The sequence below is a fragment of the Notolepis coatsorum genome (genome assembly GCF_963971535.1).
Source record: "Notolepis coatsorum genome assembly, chromosome: 1".
NCBI classification, from domain to species: Eukaryota; Metazoa; Chordata; class Actinopteri; order Aulopiformes; family Paralepididae; genus Notolepis; species Notolepis coatsorum.
Genome location: NC_140165.1, coordinates 251,966,332 through 251,987,690, shown reverse-complemented (window position 1 = coordinate 251,987,690; position 21,359 = coordinate 251,966,332). Strand labels below are relative to the sequence as shown.

General features: G+C 45.3%; 1 protein-coding gene across 1 annotated transcript in view; it reads left to right on the top strand.

Moving 5' to 3' along the window:
• nyap2a (neuronal tyrosine-phosphorylated phosphoinositide-3-kinase adaptor 2a) overlaps positions 1-21,359 on the top strand; it is a gene marked incomplete at both ends in the record, with an annotated part of 156,989 nt that overhangs the window by 69,124 nt on the left and 66,506 nt on the right. Inside the window, one exon of the mRNA XM_084309763.1 lies at positions 4,002-4,315. Coding sequence (XP_084165889.1) covers positions 4,002-4,315 — 314 coding nt within the window. The remainder of the gene's footprint in view (positions 1-4,001; positions 4,316-21,359) is intronic.

Genomic DNA, 21,359 nt, shown 5'->3' with positions numbered 1-21,359 from the left:
CTTCTCCAGACAGACAGTCTCTTCTCTTCTCTTCTCTTCTCTCCAGACAGACAGCTCTTCTCTCTCTTCTCTCTCTCTTCTCTTCTCTTCTCTTCTCCTTCTCTTCTCCAGACAGACAGCTCCTCTCTTCTCTTCTCTTCTCTTCTCTTCTCCTCTCTTCTCTTCTCTTCTCTTCTCTTCTCTTCTCTTCTCTTCTCTTCTCTTCTCTTCTCCAGACAGACAGCTCTTCTCTTCTCTTCTCTTCTCTTCGCTTCTCTTCTCTTCTCTTCTCTTCTCTTCCCTTCTCTTCTCTTCTCTTCTCTTCTCCAGACAGACAGCTCCTCTCTTCTCTTCTCTTCTCTTCTCTCTCTCTCTTCTCTTCTCTTCTCTTCTCTTCTCTTCTCTTCTCTTCTCTTCTCTTCTCTTCTCTTCTCTTCTCTTCTCTTCTCCAGACAGACAGCTCTTCTCTTCTCTTCTCAGACAGACAGCTCTTCTCTTCTCTTCTCTTCTCTTCTCTTCTCTTCTCTTCTCCTCTCTTCTCTTCTCTTCTCTTCTCTTCTCTTCTCTTCTCTTCTCTGCTCTTCTACTTCTCCAGACAGACAGCTCTTCTCTGACTCTTCCTCCAGACAGACAACTCTTCTCTTCTCTTCTCTTCTTTTCTCTTCTCTTCTCTTCTCTTCTCTTCTCTTCTCTTCTCTTCTCTTCTCTTCTCTCTTCTCTTCTCTTCTCTCTCTCTTCTCTTCCTTCTCTTCTCTTCTCCACACAGACAGCTCTTCTCTCTCTTCTCCAGACAGACAGCTCTTCTCTTCTCTTCTCTTCTCTTCTCTTCTCTTCTCTTCTCTTCTCTTCTATTCTCTTCTCCAGACAGACAGCTCTTCTCTTCTCTTCTCTTCTCATCTCTTCTCTTCTCTTCTCTTCTCTTCTCTTCTCTTCTCTTCTCTTCTATTCTCTTCTCTTCTCTTCTCTTCTCTTCTCTTCTCCTCTCCAAACAGACAGCACTTCTCTTCTCCTTCTCTTCTCCAGACAGACAGCCCTTCTCTTCCCTTCTGTCATTAGAGTCTCAGGGCTAGATCCACAAAGAAGGGATTGCACGGTGATAATTGCACCCTTACTTACAATTCATGATGAATTGAAAATGGGGGACCCTGATGTAAACAAGACGAAAGTCTTTCTCTGGTCTGCATCCCCTTAACAATTGTGTGTATTGAGCCGTACTGTATTGTACCCATTCTGCAATCTGTTAATAACATTTTCAATCAATCAAACACCTGCACGGTTATTATTATTATTATTATTATTATTATTATTATTATTATTATTATTATTATTATTATTATTATTATTATTATTATTATTATTATTATTATTATTATTGTTATTATTATTATTATTATTATTATTATTATTATTATTATTATTATTATTATTATTATTATTATTATTATTATTATTATTATTATTATTATTATTAATTATTATTATTATTATGTAATAATTATTATTATTACAGGTATGGGTCTGTGGGTGGTTGAAGGAGTGTGTGTGTGTGTGTGTGTGTGTGTGTGTGTGTGTGTGTGTGTGGTGTGTGTGTGTGTGTGTGTGTGTGTGTGTGTGTGTGTGTGTGTGTGTGTGTGTGTGTGTGTGTGTGTGTGTGTGTGTGTGTGTGTGTGTGTGTGTGTCAGCCTGTCTCTGTGTATCTTTCTGCAATCAGTACTCGTATCATTAGCTGCCAACAGTGTGGGTGTGTGTGTGTTCAAATTATCCTCATAATGACCACGAAGAGGGGAGCAGATGTTTGAAGACAGCAGTTGAATGTGTCTGTGTGTGTCTGTGTGTGTCTGTGTCTCTGTGTGTGTGTGTGTGTGTGTGTGTGTGTGTGTGTGTGTGTGTGTGTGTGTGTGTGTGTGTGTGTGTGTGTGTGTGTGTGTGTGTGTGTGTGTGTGTGTGTGTGTCTGTGTGTGTCTGTGTGTGTGTGTCTGTGTGTGTGTCTGTGTGTGTTCATTAGCAGTGTTTCGTCATGCCCCACACCATACTGCCACGACAGACAGTCAAGACCGATGGAAAGACAGGCAGGCAGGCAGGCAGGCAGGACAGGCAGCAGGCAGGCAGGCAGGCAGGCAGGCAGGCAGGCAGGCAGGCAGGCAGGCAGGCAGGCAGGCAGGCAGGCAGGCAGGCAGGCAGGCAGGCAGGCAGGCAGGGCAGGCAGGGCAGGCAGGCAAGTGTAACGGAGGTACCGCGAGTCAATCCACAGTCACGATGGACTTCAAAGTGTTGTGAAGTGACTGTGGACATTAGCGGTACTGCAAGTAAACTCACTCCCCAGAGGCATCCAGACACAGGTATAGTGGTCTGTGATGCCGCCCGCGGCGCGGGAGACCGGGGTTCAACTCCCACTCAGGGCGATCCCTTAACAGGGGTCGAATCTACACACAACGCAGAGCGAGATCTCACCGGTTACGCAGACAGACAGACAGACAGACAGACATACATTATTTGTAAGTTACCTCCTTATACTACATCATTATTGGTAAGCTACCTCCTTATACAACATCATTATACTACATCATTATTGGTAAGCTACCTCCTTATACTACATCATTATACTACATCATTATTGGTAAGCTACCTCCTTATACTACATCATTATTGGTAAGCTGCCTCCTTATACTACATCATTATTGGTAAGCTACCTCCTTATAATACATCATTATTGGTAAGCTACCTCCTTATACTAAATCATTATTGGTAAGCTACCTCCTTATACTACATCATTATTGGTAAGCTACCTCCTTATACTACATCATTATTGGTAAGCTACCTCCTTATACTACATCATTATTGGTAAGCTACCTCCTTATACTACATCATTATTGGTAAGCTACCTCCTTATACTACATCATTATACTACATCATTATTGGTAACCTACCTCCTTATACTAAATCAGTATACTACATCATTATTTGTAAGCTACCTCCTTATACTACATCATTATTGGTAAGCTACCTCCTTATACTACATCATTATTGGTAAGCTACCTCCTTATACTACCTCCTTATACTACATCATTATACTACATCATTATTGGTAAGCTACCTCCTTATACTACCTCCTTATACTACATCATTATACTACATCATTATTGGTAAGCTACCTCCTTATACTACATCATTATTGGTAAGCTACCTCCTTATACTACATCATTATTGGTAAGCTGCCTCCTTATACTACATCATTATTGGTAAGCTGCCTCCTTATACTACATCATTATTGGTAAGCTACCTCCTTATACTACATCATTATTGGTAAGCTACCTCCTTATACTACATCATTATTGATAAGCTGTCTCCTTATACTACATCATTATTGGTAAGCTACCTCCTTATACTACAGCCTTAATATATGATACAAAACATACAATACAATACATACAAACAAAAAAACAGGACAACAAATACACTTATACACTGACAGACGCTCTCCCAAGCCAACCAATGAAAATTTCTTCTGAATTGGGGAGAAAGCCAGTTTAACGACTCAAACATAAGACAGTGATGGGTTCTATAAGGACACCTCAATATAAATCTGCAAACACTATTATAAGTAACATTTAAAGGACGGAGATTTGTTAGTGTGGTGTTTTGATAGACTATGTCTGCGTAATCCATTATTGGAAGTACCAGCTGTATAATGATTCTTTTCCTAACCTGAAGAGAAAAACAGTTAATAGATCTGTTACTATAGTTACTGGCTGGTCCTTAATGACCCCTAGTTTGCTCTGAACAGGGTAAATCTGCATTTCGTTATGATGCTCCTAGCTCATGGTACGTGTTTTAATTGATGTGATATCCTTGCCCTTTGCCTCATCTTGTTGTCCTATTGTTTTGCTGTGTGGTTTTGTGATTCTATGCTTGTATGCAGATTTCCGTATGTAGGTACACAACACGTGACTGTTAAAATGTGGGACGCCTCAGTCGTCTTTCCAGTTTAACTAACGGTCTGAAACGCGTGTGTCTCCCGGCAGGATCGGCGAGGACGTGTCTCGGGGGACGGCGGAAGGGGCGTACGCGGGGAAACACTTCCGAATGGGTTTCATGACGATGCCGGCGCCCCAGGACCGCCTGCCTCCCGCCTGCGGCCACGGCTTCACCGTGCGCTCCCAGTCGCTGCACTCCGTGGGCGGGGGCGATGAGGACGGGGGCCCCCGCAAGCACCCGCCGCCCAAACCCAAGAGAGACCCCAACACCAAGCTGAGCATCTCCTCGGAGACGGTGAACGGCGGCTCCGCCTCCAGGAGCAAAGACCACAAGGAGTCCAGCTCCCTGGACAGGGCAGATGGTGAGTGGTCAATTAACCAATTAGTGTAATTGACTAACCAAGTTTCAAGTTTCAAGTTTCTTTAATAGTTGTCATACAGAAGTACAGAATACTTTCATACAAAATGCTTCTTACTGTTACGCTCCAGAGACTGTGCTAGACAAGATAGTATCAAATAACATAGTATAGCATGTAATTTAGAAGAAGAAAATGAGGTCACAGTGTTCGGTATAGACATATGTACAATGTTCTGAGTTACCATATAATATACAATACTATGCAGTGTACTAATGTACAGTACTATATAGTGCAAAGCAGAAATGGGATGAGGTACAATTTAGGTACAATTTACAGTAAGGTGTACGAGTTGTAGTGCAATCCTTCATCAATAAATATAAAGTGTGGGGAGTGGGTGCTACAGTGTGTTTGTTTAAAGTGGGTGTGTGCTATAAAGTGTGTGGAGTGGGTGCTACAGTGTGTCTGTTTAAAGTGAGTGTGTGCGTGTGGATGTGTGTGCTATGTGCGTTTGGTGGTTGTTGTTGTGTAGTGTTCATTGTTCGTTTAGCAGTCTGATGGCCTGGGGATAGAAGCTTCTTCTGAGTCTTTCTGTGCTCGCCTTGAGACTCCGGTATCGCTTGCCTGACCGCAGCAGTTCAAAGAGGCAGTTGTTCCGGTGACTGGAGTCTTTAATGATTCTCTTAGCCTTGCCCTTGCAACGCTTGTTGTAAATGTTCTGGAGGGTGGGGAGCCCCCCTCCAATTGTGCGTTCGGCTGAACGTGTCACTCTTTGTAGTCTGCTTCGGTCTTGTGCAGTGCTATTCCCAAACCAGGAGGTGATGTTGCCAGTCAAGATGCTCTCTATTGTACATGAGTAGAAGTTCTTAAGGATCTTCTGACTGACTTGGAACTTCCTTAGGCGCCTGAGGAAGTAGAGGCGTTGTCGTGCCTTCTTCACAACACTGTCAATGTGTGTGGTCCATGTCAAGTCCTCGGATATGTAGGCTCCGAGGTACTTAAAGCTGTTGACTCTCTCAACCGGTGCCCCGTCGATGCTGAGGGGGCTGTAGTCCTTGACCCCCGACCTCCTGAAGTCCACAATCATCTCCTTTGTTTTGCTGACGTTCAGGGAGAGGCTGTTATCCTGGCACCATCCCGCCAGGACCTTGACCTCTTCCAGGTAGGCCCTCTCGTCGTTGGCAGAGATCAGGCCCACCACCACTGTGTCGTCAGCAAATTTGATGATTGTATTGCTACTCCGCTGAGCCACACAGTCGTGTGTGTACAGGGAGTAGAGGAGGGGACTCAGAACACAGCCCTGGGGGGCCCCTATGTTGAGGGTGATGGATGAGGAGGTGCAGTTGCCTGCTCTCACCACCTGGGGTCTGCCAGTCAGGAAGTCCAAGACCCACTGGCAGAGGTCATAGTTCAAGCCCAGGTCCCTGAGCTTGGCTATGAGTATGGAGGGGACTATGGTATTGAATGCCGAGCTGTAGTCGATGAATAGCATTCTCACATAGTTCCCCTGCCTCTTGTCCAGGTGTGATGCTGCTGTGTGCAGCACATGGGCTATGGCGTCCTCTGTGGACCTGTTGGGGCGGTATGCAAATTGCAGGGGGTCCATGTTGATGGGGAGGGAGGAGCAGATGTAGCCCTTTACTAGCTTCTCAAAGCACTTCATGGCTATGGAGGTGAGAGCTACAGGGCGGTAGTCGTTGAGGCAAGCAGGCTTGGATTTTTTGGGTACAGGGATAATAGTGGACTTCTTCAGGCAGGTGGGGATGACAGCCTGTTCTAAGGACAGGTTAAATATGTCAGTAAATACCGGGGCTAGTTGGTCGGCACAGACTTTTAGGACGCGGCCGGGGATGCCGTCCGGACCTGCTGCCTTCCTGATATTCACTTTTTTAAAGGTCCGCCTCACCTCATGCTCTGTTACCCTGAACACTGAGTCTCCATCAGCAGCAGACCCCCCCCCCCCCCCCCCCCCCCCATTGCCGTGGCTTGTGGGCTGGTGTTGTTATTACCAGCACCAAACCTCGCATAGAAGGTATTGAGGTCATTTGCTAAGGAGATGTCACTGTTCAGTTTGAGGGAGGCGCCTTTGTAGTCTGTCATCGTTTTGAGCCCCTGCCACATAGCTCTAGAGTCAGCTTGTTCAACAGCTTGAACCAATTAAGGGACTTGTTTAATTTTAACCAATCAACACGTTCAGAGTGCGGGACCCAAAACCTCCACATACTGCCCCAAGAGGAGAAGAGACGTGACTGCGGCCTGGAAGAGAAACACCTCTTCAACACTGTGACAGATCCATGTTAAAGGTCCCCTGTTTTACACAATTCCTGTGAGTCTATGGAACACATCTGTGAGGGTTTAAAAAAAAATCATTGTTTTGTATTTCTAATCAAGTACTCTAGGCATCATTTTTCCACTTCAAGATTTCAAGCTGTTTTTGGCTGGGCTCCACCCACACTCACAAAGTGCTTTGAGTGACAGTCACCAACCAACGTTACATCCAGCCTGTTTGAAAATACTAGAATCCAACATAGTCTGATGAAAACACACCTTATGTTATGGATGGATCATCACCGTTTGTCCTCTTCCTCTTCATAATAATATTCAATAGTTCGCTCTTGTAGGCCAGTGGTTCCCAAAGTCGGGGTCGCGACCCAAAGGTGGGCCGCGAGCAGCCACGGGTGGGCCGCGAGATGATTTATAAAAAAAAATAAAAAAATATTTTTTATTTTTTTATTATTATTTTTTTGTCAGGCCACTGAACTTAGAAGCAGACCAGGACAGTGTTTCTAGTTGTATTCTAAAATTCTATTCTAAAATGTGACTATATGGTTTTATATTAACTTAATAAATAAACAAAAACGAAAAATCTACTTATTTCAACGAACATTTCAAACTAAATAACAGATTATGCACATAAAACGCTGAAAACAACCGAAGCAACAATAGTATTTTAATGAGGCTATTATTATTATCATTATTATTTTGCAACAAGTTAGCCCTCTCATAAATAGCACATATAAATGAATAACTAACTTGAACTAACTTAATAGGATTGAAGTGATATTTGGCTTAAAAAATCGGTCGCATGGCAAAAAAAAAAAAAAACAGACGATGTGCATTGGGCCGCGGCTCTCTGATGCCTTATTTTCTGGGCCCTGGCCTGAAAAGTTTGGGAACCCCTGTTGTAGGCGATCGCCCAGCTGTAGTCTGGACTCTGGGGAGCTCTCAACTCGGTGACAAATAATGCCTCGGCCGGTGTCTGTCATAAAATGATAAAGCGGACAGAAATGCGGGAACGTTTTGATATTTAAAAGGCTTTGACATTGTACAAACGAAATAAGTGGAGTTTCGAAGCTGTAAGCTGAATACAAGTCATAGAAACACCCACGTTCTTCCCCCTTCCCACTGTATAAGAAAGAGGAAAATCACAGAAAGAAATAGGCAAAAACGCTACAGTAAAATAGTGACGTTAATACACTATTGACACATGTGCAGACAGTTGACAGTTGCTGAGTAATGATTTGACAACTTCTGTCCATAATAAATATAACCCTGACAGTGAATCAATGACTAATTACGACATTTGTACTTACTGATTCGATATTTTCTTTCCGGGTCCCGAATACTCGATTACTCGGCACAGCTCCCTTCTTTAGTAACATCCTGGAAATCATCCTGGAAATCATCCCAGCATTATAAAGTCCTTGATTCTCAATGTCCTCCTTGCAAAAATGTGCGGTACACACCGGACTCCGAGCAGTTGGGACAAACATTCGGCGGGTCTCCAAAAACAAAACAAACTTGGCCCATTGCTGGCAGAGCATGTGAGCGGCGCGGAGCGGCCGAGAAATCCACTCTTCGCTCTGGACGGCTTAGTTCCGCTCTCATTCGCTCATGTTGGCCCCCCCCCAAGCCGCTCTACGCTCACTCATCGCTCACCTTCATTTGCGCATCAAGCGTTCCGCGCTCCAGCCCGCTCAGCAGAAACTAATTTTTTTTAAGCATGATGTAAATTAGCTTGATTTGACCAAACTACAACAGTCTGCACCCCCTGGGCCCCTTAACAATTGTTTGTATTGAGCCGTATTGTATTGTACCCATTCTGCAATCTGTTAAATGACGTTTTCATCCATTCTACTAGCTTTACTATGCTAGGGTGACCATATTTTGATTTCCAAAAAAGAGGACATGCTGGCCCCAGCCTCGAGATACTTAATGACAATCGAAGCGGGCATGGCCACCTTCATTTCTCTATGTCTTGTGTATGTATGTGATAAACAAAGCTCTTGAATCTTGAAACTCTACTCAAAGTTTACTCAAAGATGCCTTATTGTTTTAACCTCTTAACATGCACCCAGAAAAGTGGCAATTATTATTTTTTTGAACTTGAAGACTGCACACTTTCTTTGCAAAGCTTATCTTTATACGTTATGCTTATAGCACACGCATAAGCCTGGTCTCTTTTGAAAGATAACCTTCTGAAGTTACTAATGCAAAAAAGGAAATCATGTTTAGTGCTCATGAAATAGAGTAGCATAGGTCTGAACTTGAGTTGAACTTGAACTTGTGTACTCACATTTTTCTGTAGTGGTTGCAATATCCCAAATTTAACCACATAACATGCGCCCAGAAAAGTGGCAATTTTTTTACTTGAACTTGAGGACTGCATACTTTTTTGCAAAGCTTATATTTATACTTTATGCTTATAGCACATGCATAAGCCTGGTCTCTTTTGAAAGATAACATTCTGAAGTTTCTTACACAATAAAGACAAATCACTTTTAGTGCTAATGAGTAACAGGGCTGAACTTGATTTGAACTTGAACTTGTGTACTCACGTTTTTGTGTAGTAGTTGCAATATTCCAAAATAATTGGATTTTGTATAAGCTGGAAAACACCAAAAATCCATAGAATGAAGTCTTATGTAGTACAGGTCCAAATGTTATAAAAATCCATCCGGGTAAACCGTGTGCCAAGAAAAAAGCTCTCCATCTCTCCATTTCCTGATCCAAGTAAATTCATTCGGAATTTGTATCACTTCCGTCGTCTTCGCTTGTCAATTTTTACCTATATCCCTGATTCGCACAGGAAAGATATCACTGGAAAGCTATACTCATTGTTTGCTACAAGTTACAACGCTGACCAATCATTTTCGCAATCGGCGGATGAATGACTTCTGGAGCCTCGGGAGTCCGGGGTGATAATCTGATGCGCGTGCATAAAAAGTCGCACGCCTGACATATCGGCATGTAACTCGAGAATCGAGGGACGGATTTTGTCGAGTGATGTGGCCTTCGGAAGGCAACAAACATCGCTTTAATTCGGTAATTTATATGTTCTGCAATGTCTGCGGCCTTCAGACATTCGCAAAGTGCCGTGAAACTGAAACTGAAAAACAATGAAGCCCGGAAATTTTCATGAATTTATAAAAAAAAAAAAATGGACGCCCCGGACAGGGCGTGAAAAGAGGACATGTCCGGGCAAAACGTTTGGTCACCCTATACTATGCTAATGTATGCTAGCCTAGCCGCAATGCTAACATTTATACTGGCAGATCCCATTCACGTTAGCATGTAAGCTAACAACATCAGCGCTCTTTTTGTGAGACTAAACTCTCCGCTCTTGGTGGTACATTGTGTTGATGTTGGTTTCGTTTCATCAATAAATGAGGCAGAACTCAGTGAATGTATCCTTTTTTTATTGCACTTTGTTTTTTGTTTCTTGCTGAAAATAAATGTTGCTAAATAGTTCACCCGAGGTGATTTAAAGATGGTGGATTTCTGTTTTGACTTAGCAGGATGTGTAGTGACGCATTCACCCTTCTGATTGGTTGAAAATGGCCTTCATGTTTGAACTACATCGCCACCTATTGATTTGGCATTGTACTACATGTATATTACATCATTTTACATTTACATTTAGTCATTTAGCTGACGCTTTTATCCAAAGCGACTTACAAGTTCTGTACGACAAGACAGCAAGAAGGGTACAACTCTATCAGCTGAGTAACAATGTTCATAAAAGTGTTGCGTGTTACAGTGTAGGTTAGTTTATTAGGACAAGTGCATGACAGTAAGGTTAGTCAGGGTTAGATTATTTTTATTGTATTTAAAAAAAAATTTATATCATTTCAGATAATGGTTGAAGAAGTGAGTCTTTAATCGACAGCGAAAGATTGGACGGGATTCGGCTGTCCTAACTGGGGTGGGTAGTTCATTCCACCATTGTGGGGCAAGGACTGAGAATAGGCGGCTTCTCTTTGATGACCCTCCCGGAGCTTGGATAGGAGTAGGTCTGAGGCGGCCAGAAGATGCAGAGCGTAGGGGTCTTGAGGGTGTGTAGTTAGAGACCATTGATCAGTTTAAACCACTGTGTGATCGTGTGCACTGAGCGGCTGGGAGCGGCTGGGAGCGGAGGAGAGCTCTCGCTCCGGAGTCACTCTGACCCATTTTAAAACCCACTCCGCGCTCACTTCAAAATCCACCCGCTCCGCTCCGCTCCTCGCTCCGCTCACGCTCCGCTCCGCTCACATGCTCTGATTGCTGGCGGATCACGACATCATCAGGAAATGAATGCAAGGACGTATTCGCTGCTTGGCAGTCAGGAACAGCACAACATATCTTGCCCGTTTTGCTCATAACGTTTTTAAATGCTAACCCAATGCTAAATAACTGTTAAACTTCAATTCAACGCATTTGCATACTGCAATAAATAATGGTTGAGTGTGCGCGGTGGTTACAAACATAGAGGGGGCACTGCAGATGAGAATTCTTTCTAAGTCAGCAATACAGTCAAATTCGAATGGCTTAGTTCAGTGTGGGAGCATCTCCTGAGATCTGAACTGGAGGAGTGCGCCAAAATGAGAATTAGAGAAATAGACATTGTTGATACAACCCCAGATTGCTAGAAAACAATGCTAAACACTGGAAAAGGCCATTTATAAAACAGGGGACCTTTAATACAAGCCTTCCTTCCTTTAGTGAAAGGTTCTTCGTGACAATCAGAGTCCAGTGGCGTCGCGTGGGTAAAATAACAGGGGAAGCCAAAGAAAATTATTAAAAAAGAATTATTAAATATTTTTATACATTTTTTTTTTTTTTTTTAAGTCAAGCAGTCACCATGTACACTACAGTATGGCTCGGCGGCCAGTCAAACTTTCTTAACAGATTGCAGAATGGGTACAATACAGTACGGCTCAATACACACAATTGTATAAGGGGATGCAGACCAGAGAAAGACGTTTGTCTTGTTTACATCAGGGTCCCCCATTTTCAATTCATAGTGACATTTATGACATACAAGACATCATGACATCAAATATACAGTACTGTTACCCATAGATCCTGACAGAGTATATACGATGGGGAGGGGACTGTACATTAGGAGGGGGTGGGTGGGTGGGAGAGAAATATACATACGGCCGGGAGAGAATATGACTGTCTATTAGACAAACGTGACAAGACAAACGTATTTCTCTGGTCTGCATCCCCTTAACAATTGTGTGTATTGAGCCGTACTGTATTGTACCCATTCTGCAATCTGTTAAATAAAGTTTTCATTCATTCATTCATTCATTCATTCAAGTGTCTGTTGCGCGGCGCGCCCAGCCATCAGAGCGCTCCTACTGTAAAATGCGGAAGCAGCCATTTCAGCCTCAGTTTTACTCGCTTATAAAAATGATTTAAAATGTTTATTAGCAACGCCGAGCTTTCAAACCCCGCCGCATCTGTGTGTGAAACCCTAATGGAACGCTGGGTACCTTTGACATTTATATCCGATATATTTTGGACCCACCGCTAGCTTTTAAGCAGTGCTTGATGGTGCACATTAACCTGGCTACTACGGAGGAATAAGTGACTGCGTATTCCAGCCCCTGGCTTGCATTGCAGTCATGAAAGGGTATACAAGCTTGCCTGATAACGTTAGTTAGTCAGTCAGGCTGCTCAGTGCTTACCTGGTCAATAATGTGGTCCTCCTCTTGCCAGATAGATTTGTTAAATCATAATATCCACAGTGGTGTGCTCTGCTGGTCCTCAGTAAATGTCCCGCCGGCGAAAATAAGTTGCTATTAAAGTGCTAAATGTTAGATACACTAATAGAGGATTCGAACGTGCCCGCTCTGTTAATAACATTTTCAATCAATTCCGCAAGGGGATGATGTTCAGACATGTTTGTAGTAGACTACTAGACTGAGTGACGCCAGACAGTTTTATACTACTAATGGGATGTCACGTTAGGTAGTCAGGTGGAAACGTGAACTTCTGAGTGCCCCGCCTCCAGGGGGGAAAATATGCTGAGTGTTTTCCTCCCAGCTCCGTTTTAAACTTTTAGGGTGTGGCAGTCAGCTCGAATCTGATTGGCTAGGATCGGATTTGGACTCTATAATGCTGGAAGCCTGGAGAAAGAGACCTACCCACTGCCTCTCTCCTATACTAGCTGCAATGAGCACAGTGAGTCTGACAGTGTGTTAGAGGGAGTGAGAAGGAGAAGAGGGAGACATTTAAAAAAATATATATATATATATAACACAGATGCACAGATGAAAAAGAATGTAAACTATATTAAAAAAATATATATATATTTTTTTTTATTTTCATATTTCATATTTGATATGAATTTATAGGGAGGCATGGCTTCCGTTGGCTTCCATAAGGATTCGCCACTGTCAGAGTCCAGTGTTATGATTATTCTGCGTGAGAAGTTATTCTTCTAAATCATTTATCAATGTCAACTAAAATATGTTTAATTGGAAAAAACAACAACAACACTATATTCTTATCCTGAGACCAAGCACATGTCAAGTCAAGTCAAGTGACAAATTTATGAAATTTATGAAATTAAATGAATTAACAAATTAATGAAAATGAATTGATTCGCTGGGTAAATCCTACACATGTTGCCTTTAACCTCTTAAGCCCGGAGCCCTATTTTCTGAAAATCCACCTAAAATACATACCTAAATGGAAGATTGCTCCACTTCTACAAGGACCATTTGCATGTTCTTGGTATTTAGGGACGTCTATGGACCTCAGTGAATATATTCCCAGTGTCAGAAATATTGTGTCTATTACCAGGCTTGCTTAAATTGTGATGAAACAAAGGTGAATATGAATTAAGATTTTTCTTTGCATCTTTGACAGTGAATAACACCATGCTAAAAATGACCAGACATGAAAAACTGCCACTGAGCTCGTTGAGATCACGTGTACAAAATATCTAAGGAAATTAATAAAGGAAAGATGATTAAACAGAAGGTTTTGTAGACACAGTATTGAATTCTGCCATCCGGACCCATGCAATTTGAAATATTATTATAGAATATGTGGCCTATAAATTACCTTATTATATCCAACTCGCACATATATGGATCGGGCCAAATCTCCTCTTTCAAATGGCAGAGTTCAATTTGGATTTAGTATCACCAGGCGTGCATCGATAATGAAGAATGAAATCTACTGTATGTACAGTTCGATTCTTAGAATGGATATGCCTCCGCCATTTTGGATCGGATTTCAACACAGATGGTTGCTAAATGTTCACAGAAGGTAGACACACTAACTGTGCTCCAATCTATGCCAATAAAGTTCAGTTTTGTGATATAGTATCCCGAGAAATAAGAGAAATGAAAAAAAATCATACACAAGTAATTTGCTTGCAGGAGGCTAGAGTTCCCTGGGTACTGTATTTTTTCGAAATGTCAACTATCATTGAGAGCTCTGGATGCCCTGTGCTCATATGACTACAAATCATCATCATTCGGCGACGGCCACTAATTCAAAATGCAGATCTCCGTGAAAATATGATCACATTTCAAAAACTAAAATCTCACTAATAACACTTTAACCTATTGGTAAACAAATGTATTGCTGAAAATATACACTATGACTGGTGTTGTGCCATGGTTAGGATGTTTACATTTAGAAAAAAAACACAACTTTATGTCAGACAGTCTAGACAGATTGATTTATGATCTGGTACCGGACCACACGTGGGTTTAGGCTCCAAGTCATTCTCGGCCTCGACTCACCAGTGTCTGAAAATGTGTTTTAAACACCACTTAAAACCCACGAGAGTGTGGGAGAACCCCTTTTAGAGTGTGGGAGAATCCCTTTTAGAGTGTGGGAGAACCCCTTTTAGAGTGTGGGAGAATCCCTTTTAGAGTGTGGGAGAACCCCTTTTAGAGTGTCTTTGAACCCCTTTTAGAGTGTCGGAGAACCCCTTTTAGAGTGTGAGAGAACCCCTTTTAGAGTGTGAGAGAACCCCTTTTAGTGTGTGAGAGAACCCCTTTTATAGTGTGGGAGAACCCCTTTTATAGTGTGGGAAAACCCCTTTTAGAGTGTGGGAGAACCCCTTTTATAGTGTGGGAAAACCCCTTTTAGAGTGGTGGGAGAACCCCTTTTAGAGTGTGGGAGAACCCCTTTTAGAGTGTGAGAGAACCCCTTTTAGAGTGGTGGGAGAACCCCTTTTAGAGTGGTGGGAGAACCCCTTTTAGAATAACAGCTTAGTTCACACCTAGGTGAGAGGCTACGGCATCCACCCCTCTCTCTCGGTGTCTCCTCCTCTTCCTCAGTGTCTCCTCCTCTTCCTCAGTGTCTCCTCTCTCTCTTCCTCAGTGTCTCCTACTCTTCCTCAGTGTCTCCTTCTCTTCCTCAGTGTCTCCTTCTCTTCCTCAGTGTCTCCTCATCTTCCTCAGTGTCTCCTCCTCTTCCTCAGTGTCTCCTTCTCTTCCTCAGTGTCTCCTCCTCTTCCTCAGTGTCTCCTCCTCTTCCTCAGTGTCTCCTCTCTCTCTTCCTTAGTGTCTCATCCTCTTCCTCAGTGTCTCCTCCTCTTCCTCAGTGTCTCCTCTCTCTCTTCCTCAGTGTATCCTCCTCTTCCTGAGTGTCTCCTTCTCTTCCTCAGTGTATCTTCTCTTCCTCAGTGTCTCCTCCTCTTCCTCAGTGTCTCCTCCTCTTCCTCAGTGTCTCCTTCTCTTCCTCAGTGTATCCTCCTCTTCCTCAGTGTCTCCTCCTCTTCCTCAGTATCTCATCCTCTTCCTCAGTATCTCCTCCTCTTCCTCAGTGTCTCCTCCTCTTCCTCAGTATCTCCTCCTCTTCCTCAGTGTCTCCTCCTCTTCCTCAGTGTCTCCTCCTCTTCCTCAGTGTCTCCTCCTCTTCCTCAGTGTCTCCTCCTCTTCCTCAGTGTCTCTCTCTTCCTCAGTGTCTCCTCCTCTTCCTCAGTGTCTCCTTCTCTTCCTCAGTGTCTCCTCCTCTTCCTCAGTGTCTCCTCCTCTTCCTCAGTGTCTCCTCCTTTTCCTCAGTGTCTCCTTCTCTTCCTCAGTGTCTCCTCCTCTTCCTCAGTGTCTCCTCCTCTTCCTCAGTGTCTCCTCCTCTTCCTCAGTGTCTCTCTCTTCCTCAGTGTCTCCTTCTCTTCCTCAGTGTCTCCTCCTCTTCCTCAGTGTCTCCTCCTCTTCCTCAGTGTCTCCTCCTCTTCCTCAGTGTCTCCTTCTCTTTCTCAGTGTCTCCTCCTCTTCCTCAGTGTCTCCTCCTCTTCCTCAGTGTCTCCTCCTCTTCCTCAGTGTCGTCTCCTCTTCCTCAGTGTCTCCTCCTCTTCCTCAGTGTCTCCTTCTCTTCCTCAGTGTCTCCTCCTCTTCCTCAGTGTCTCCTCCTCTTCCTCAGTGTCTCCTCCTCTTCCTCAGTGTCTCCTCCTCTTCCTCAGTGTCTCCTCCTCTTCTTCAGTGTCTCCTCCTCTTCCTCAGTGTCTCCTCCTCTTCCTCAGTGTCTCCTCCTCTTCCTCAGTGTCTCCTTCTCTTTCTCAGTGTCTCCTCCTCTTCCTCAGTGTCTCCTCCTCTTCCTCAGTGTCGCCTCCTCTTCCTCAGTGTCTCCTTCTCTTCCTCAGTGTCTCCTCCTCTTCCTCAGTGTCTCCTCCTCTTCCTCAGTGTCTCCTCCTCTTCCTCAGTGTCTCCTCCTCTTCCTCAGTGTCTCTTCTCTTCCTCAGTGTCTCCTCCTCTTCCTCAGTGTCTCCTCCTCTTCCTCAGTGTCTCCTCCTCTTCCTCAGTGTCTCCTCCTCTTCCTCAGTGTCTCCTTCTCTTCCTCAGTGTCTCCTTCTCTTCCTCAGTGTCACCTTCTCTTCCTCAGTGTCTCCTCCTCTTCCTCAGTGTCTCCTCCTCTTCCTCATCTTCCTCAGTGTCTCCTTCTCTTCCTCAGTGTCTCCTTCTTTTCCTCAGTGTCTCTTCTCTTCCTCAGTGTCTCCTCCTCTTCCTCAGTGTCTCCTTCTCTTCCTCAGTGTCTCTTCTCTTCCTCAGTGTCTCCTCCTCTTCCTCAGTGTCTCCTCCTCTTCCTCAGTGTCTCCTTCTCTTCCTCAGTGTATCCTCCTCTTCCTCAGTGTCTCCTTCTCTTCCTCAGTGTCTCTTCTCTTCCTCAGTGTCTCCTCCTCTTCCTCAGTGTCTCCTCCTCTTCCTCAGTGTCTCCTCCTCTTCCTCAGTGTCTCCTCCTCTTCCTCAGTGTCTCCTTCTCTTCCTCAGTGTCTCCTTCTCTTCCTTAGTGTCTCCTCCTCTTCCTCAGTGTCTCCTCCTTCTCTTCCTCAGTGTCTCCTCCTCTTCCTCAGTGTCTCCTTCTCTTCCTCAGTGTCTCTTCTCTTCCTCAGTGTCTCCTCCTCTTCCTCAGTGTCTCATTCTCTTCCTCAGTGTCTCCTCCTCTTCCTCAGTGTCTCATTCTCTTCCTCAGTGTCTCCTCCTCTTCCTCAGTGTATCCTCCTCTTCCTCAGTGTCTCCTCCTCTTCCCCAGTGTCTCCTCCTCTTCCTCAGTGTCTCCTCCTCTTCTTCAGTGTCTCCTCCTCTTCTTCAGTGTCTCCTCCTCTTCCTCAGTGTCTCTTCTCTTCCTCAGTGTATCTTCTCTTCCTCAGTGTCTCCTCCTCTTCCTCAGTGTATCCTCCTCTTCCTCAGTGTCTCCTCCTCTTCCTCAGTGTCTCCTCCTCTTCCTCAGTGTCTCCTCCTCTTCCTCAGTGTCTCCTCCTCTTCCTCAGTGTCTCCTCCTCTTCCTCAGTGTCTCCTCCTCTTCCTCAGTGTCTCTTCTCTTCCTCAGTGTCTCCTCCTCTTCTTCAGTGTCTCCTCCTCTTCCTCAGTGTCTCTTCTCTTCCTCAGTGTCTCCTCCTCTTCCTCAGTGTCTCCTCCTCTTCCTCAGTGTCTCATCCTCTTCCTCAGTGTCTCCTCCTCTTCCTCAGTGTCTCCTCCTCTTCCTCAGTGTCTCTTCTCTTCCTCAGTGTCTCATCTCTCTCTTCCTCAGTGTCTCCTCCTCTTCCTCAGTGTCTCCTCCTCTTCCTCAGTGTCTCCTCCTCTTCCTCAGTGTCTCCTCCTCTTCCTCAGTGTCTCCTCCTCTTCCTCAGTGTCTCCTCCTCTTCCTCAGTGTCTCCTTCTCTTCCTCAGTGTCTCCTCCTCTTCCTCAGTGTCTCCTCCTCTTCCTCAGTGTCTCTACCTCTTCCTCAGTGTCTCTCTCTTCCTCAGTGTCTCCTCCTCTTCCTCAGTGTCTCCTCCTCTTCCTCAGTGTCTCCGTCTCTTCCTCAGTGGCTCCTCCTCTTCCTCAGTGTCTCCTTCTCTTCCTCAGTGTCTCCTTCTCTTCCTCAGTGTCTCCTCCTCTTCCTCAGTGTCTCTCTCTTCCTCAGTGGCTCCTCCTCTTCCTCAGTGTCTCCTCCTCTTCCTCAGTGTCTCCTCCTCTTCCTCAGTGTCTCCTCCTCTTCCTCAGTGTCTCCTTCTCTTCCTCAATCTCTTCTTCTCTTCCTCAGTGTCTCCTTCTCTTCCTCAGTGTCTCCTCCTCTTCCTCAATCTCTTCTTCTCTTCCTCAGTGTCTCCTCCTCTTCCTCAGTGTCTCCTCCTCTTCCTCAATCTCTTCTTCTCTTCCTCAGTGTCTCCTCCTCTTCCTCAGTGTCTCCTCCTCTTCCTCAGTGTCTCCTTCTCTTCCTCAGTGTCTCCTCCTCTTCCTCAGTGTCTCCTCCTCTTCCTCAGTGTCTCCTCCTCTTCCTCAGTGTCTCCTCCTCTTCATCAGTGTCTCCTCCTCTTCCTCAGTGTCTCATTCTCTTCATCAGTGTCTCCTCCTCTTCCTCAGTGTCTCCTTCTCTTCCTCAGTGTCTCCTCCTCTTCCTCAGTGTCTCCTTCTCTTCCTCAGTGTCTCCTCCTCTTCCTCAGTGTCTCCTCCTCTTCCTCAGTGTCTCCTTCTCTTCCTCAGTGTCTCCTCCTCTTCCTCAGTGTCTCCTCCTCTTCCTCAGTGTCTTCTTCTCTTCCTCAGTGTCTCCTACTCTTCCTCAGTGTCTCCTTCTCTTCCTCAGTGTCTCCTCCTCTTCCTCAATCTCTTCTTCTCTTCCTCAGTGTCTCCTCCTCTTCCTCAGTGTCTCCTCCTCTTCCTCAGTGTCTCCTCCTCTTCCTCAGTGTCTCCTCCTCTTCCTCAGTGTCTCCTTCTCTTCCTCAGTGTCTCCTCCTCTTCCTCAGTGTCTCCTCCTCTTCCTCAGTGTCTCCTCCTCTTCCTCAGTATCTCCTCCTCTTCCTCAGTGTCTCCTCCTCTTCCTCAGTGTCTCCTTCTCTTCCTCAGTGTCTCCTCCTCTTCCTCAGTGTCTCCTCCTCTTCCTCAGTGTCTCCTTCTCTTCATCAGTGTCTCCTCCTCTTCCTCAGTGTCTCCTTCTCTTCCTCAGTGTCTCCTCCTCTTCCTCAGTGTCTCCTTCTCTTCCTCAGTGTCTCCTCCTCTTCCTCAGTGTCTCCTCCTCTTCCTCAGTGTCTCTCTCTTCCTCAGTGTCTCATCCTCTTCCTCAGTGTCTCCTCCTCTTCCTCAGTGTCTCCTTCTCCCTCAGTGTCTCCTCCTCTTCCTCAGTGTCTCCTCCTCTTCCTCAGTGTCTCCTCCTCTTCCTCAGTGTCTCCTTCTCTTCCTCAGTGTCTCCTCCTCTTCCTCAGTGTCTCCTCCTCTTCCTCGGTGTCTCCTCCTCTTCCTCAGTGTCTCCTCCTCTTCCTCAGTGTCTCCTCCTCTTCCTCAGTGTCTCCTTCTCTTCCTCAGTGTCTCCTTCTCTTCCTCAGTGTCTCCTCCTCTTCCTCAGTGTCTCTTCTCTTCCTCAGTGTCTCTCTCTCTTCCTCAGTGTCTCCTTCTCTTCCTCTGTGTCTCCTCCTCTTCCTCAGTGTCTCCTCCTCTTCCTCAGTGTATCCTCCTCTTCCTCAGTGTCTCTTCTCTTCCTCAGTGTCTCCTCCTCTTCCTCAGTGTCTCCTTCTCTTCCTCAGTGTCTCCTCCTCTTCCTCAGTGTCTCCTCTCTTCCTCAGTGTCTCCTCCTCTTCCTCAGTGTCTCCTCCTCTTCCTCAGTGTCTCCTCCTCTTCCTCAGTGTCTCCTCCTCTTCCTCAGTGTCTCCTCTCTCTCTTCCTCAGTGTCTCATTCTCTTCCTCAGTGTCTCCTCCTCTTCCTCAGTGTCTCCTCCTCTTCCTCAGTGTCTCATTCTCTTCCTCAGTGTCTCCTCCTCTTCCTCAGTGTCTCCTCCTCTTCCTCAGTGTCCTCATTCTCTTCCTCAGTGTCTCCTCCTCTTCCTCAGTGTCTCCTCCTCTTCCTCAGTGTCTCATTCTCTTCCTCAGTGTCTCCTCCTCTTCCTCAGTATCTCCTCCTTCTCTTCCTCAGTGTCTCCTCCTCTTCCTCAGTGTCTCCTTCTCTTCCTCAGTGTCTCCTCCTCTTCCTCAGTGTCTCCTTCTCTTCCTCAGTGTCTCCTTCTCTTCCTCAGTGTCTCTTCTCTTCCTCAGTGTCTCCTCCTTCTCTTCCTCAGTGTCTCCTCCTTCTCTTCCTCATTGTGTCCTCCTTCTCTTCCTCATTGTGTCCTCCTTCTCTTCCTCATTGTCTCCTAGCACGACGAGAGCACTCCTCTCAGCCAAAGATAATTTCACCTACATGTACTTTATATTCATTGTTTTTACTATTAAACCTATTTTGATTGGACGATCCGTCTACGATATATAACTGATAAATCATAATCCACCACAAGAGTTACCACCTCTGAGGTGCGTTAATTCTCCTGAATTCGCCCTCAGATGCTGTTTGTGTGTCTCGGTGGCAAGACTCTTCAGGAAAGGAGTGACGCGTACAGTTTTTCAGTGAAAGGGTAGAAGTTAGACGATGTAGAAAAAGAAGAAGGGCACCTTGGTGTTGGTCTGGAGGCAGGGATGGAACCTGCGTGTCCAAAACACTGGTGTGCTGCTTTAAGCCAACATGACATGAAGTCGTCTCCTGCGAGACAGGCCCAGTAACACTTCACATGGCCTTTAGCCTGCTGTTAGCATCACTGTGAGAGATCTGTCTGTGTGTGTGTGTGTGTGTGTGTGTGTGTGTGTGTGTGTGTGTGTGTGTGTGTGTGTGTGTGTGTGTGTGTGTGTGTGTGTGTGTGTGTGTGTGTGTGTGTGTGTGCGTGCGTGCGTGCGTGTGTGTGTGTGTGTGCGTGTGTGTGTGCGTGTGTGTGTGTGTGTGTGTGCGTGCGTGCGTGGGTGCATGCGTGCGTGCGTGCGTGTGTGCATTAGACTTTATCTCTGTGATTGACATCTGGCATTCTGAGTCATTTTGAACCTTTCACATCACATCAAATCATCTACATCACTCTGTCTATGTGTGTGTGTGTGTATGTGTGTATCTGTGTGTGCGCGTGCATGCGTGTGTGTGTGTGTGTGTCTGTTTACACGGTAAATCATCATAGAGTATTTGATGATTATTTATTTGAGCTTTAGACGTAACACCATGAAACAATCAGAATAATGTTTTATTTCTCACATTCCTGCTTTCTTCTCTCTACTGCCACTCCCTCCCCTCCCCTCCCCTCCCCTCCCTCCTCTCCTCTCCTCTCGTCTCCTCCTCTCCTCTCATATCCTCTCCCTCCTCTTCTCCCATCCCTCTCCTCTCCTCCCCTCCCCTCTCCTCCACTCTCTTCCCATCTCTTCCCCTCTCCTCGCTCCACCAGCCCCTCTCTGCTCTCTCCTTCTCAGCTCAGTCATGCTCTCTCTCTCTCTCTCTCTCTCTCTCTCTCTCTCTCTCTCTCTCTCTCTCTCTCTCTCTCTCTCTCTCTCTCTCTCT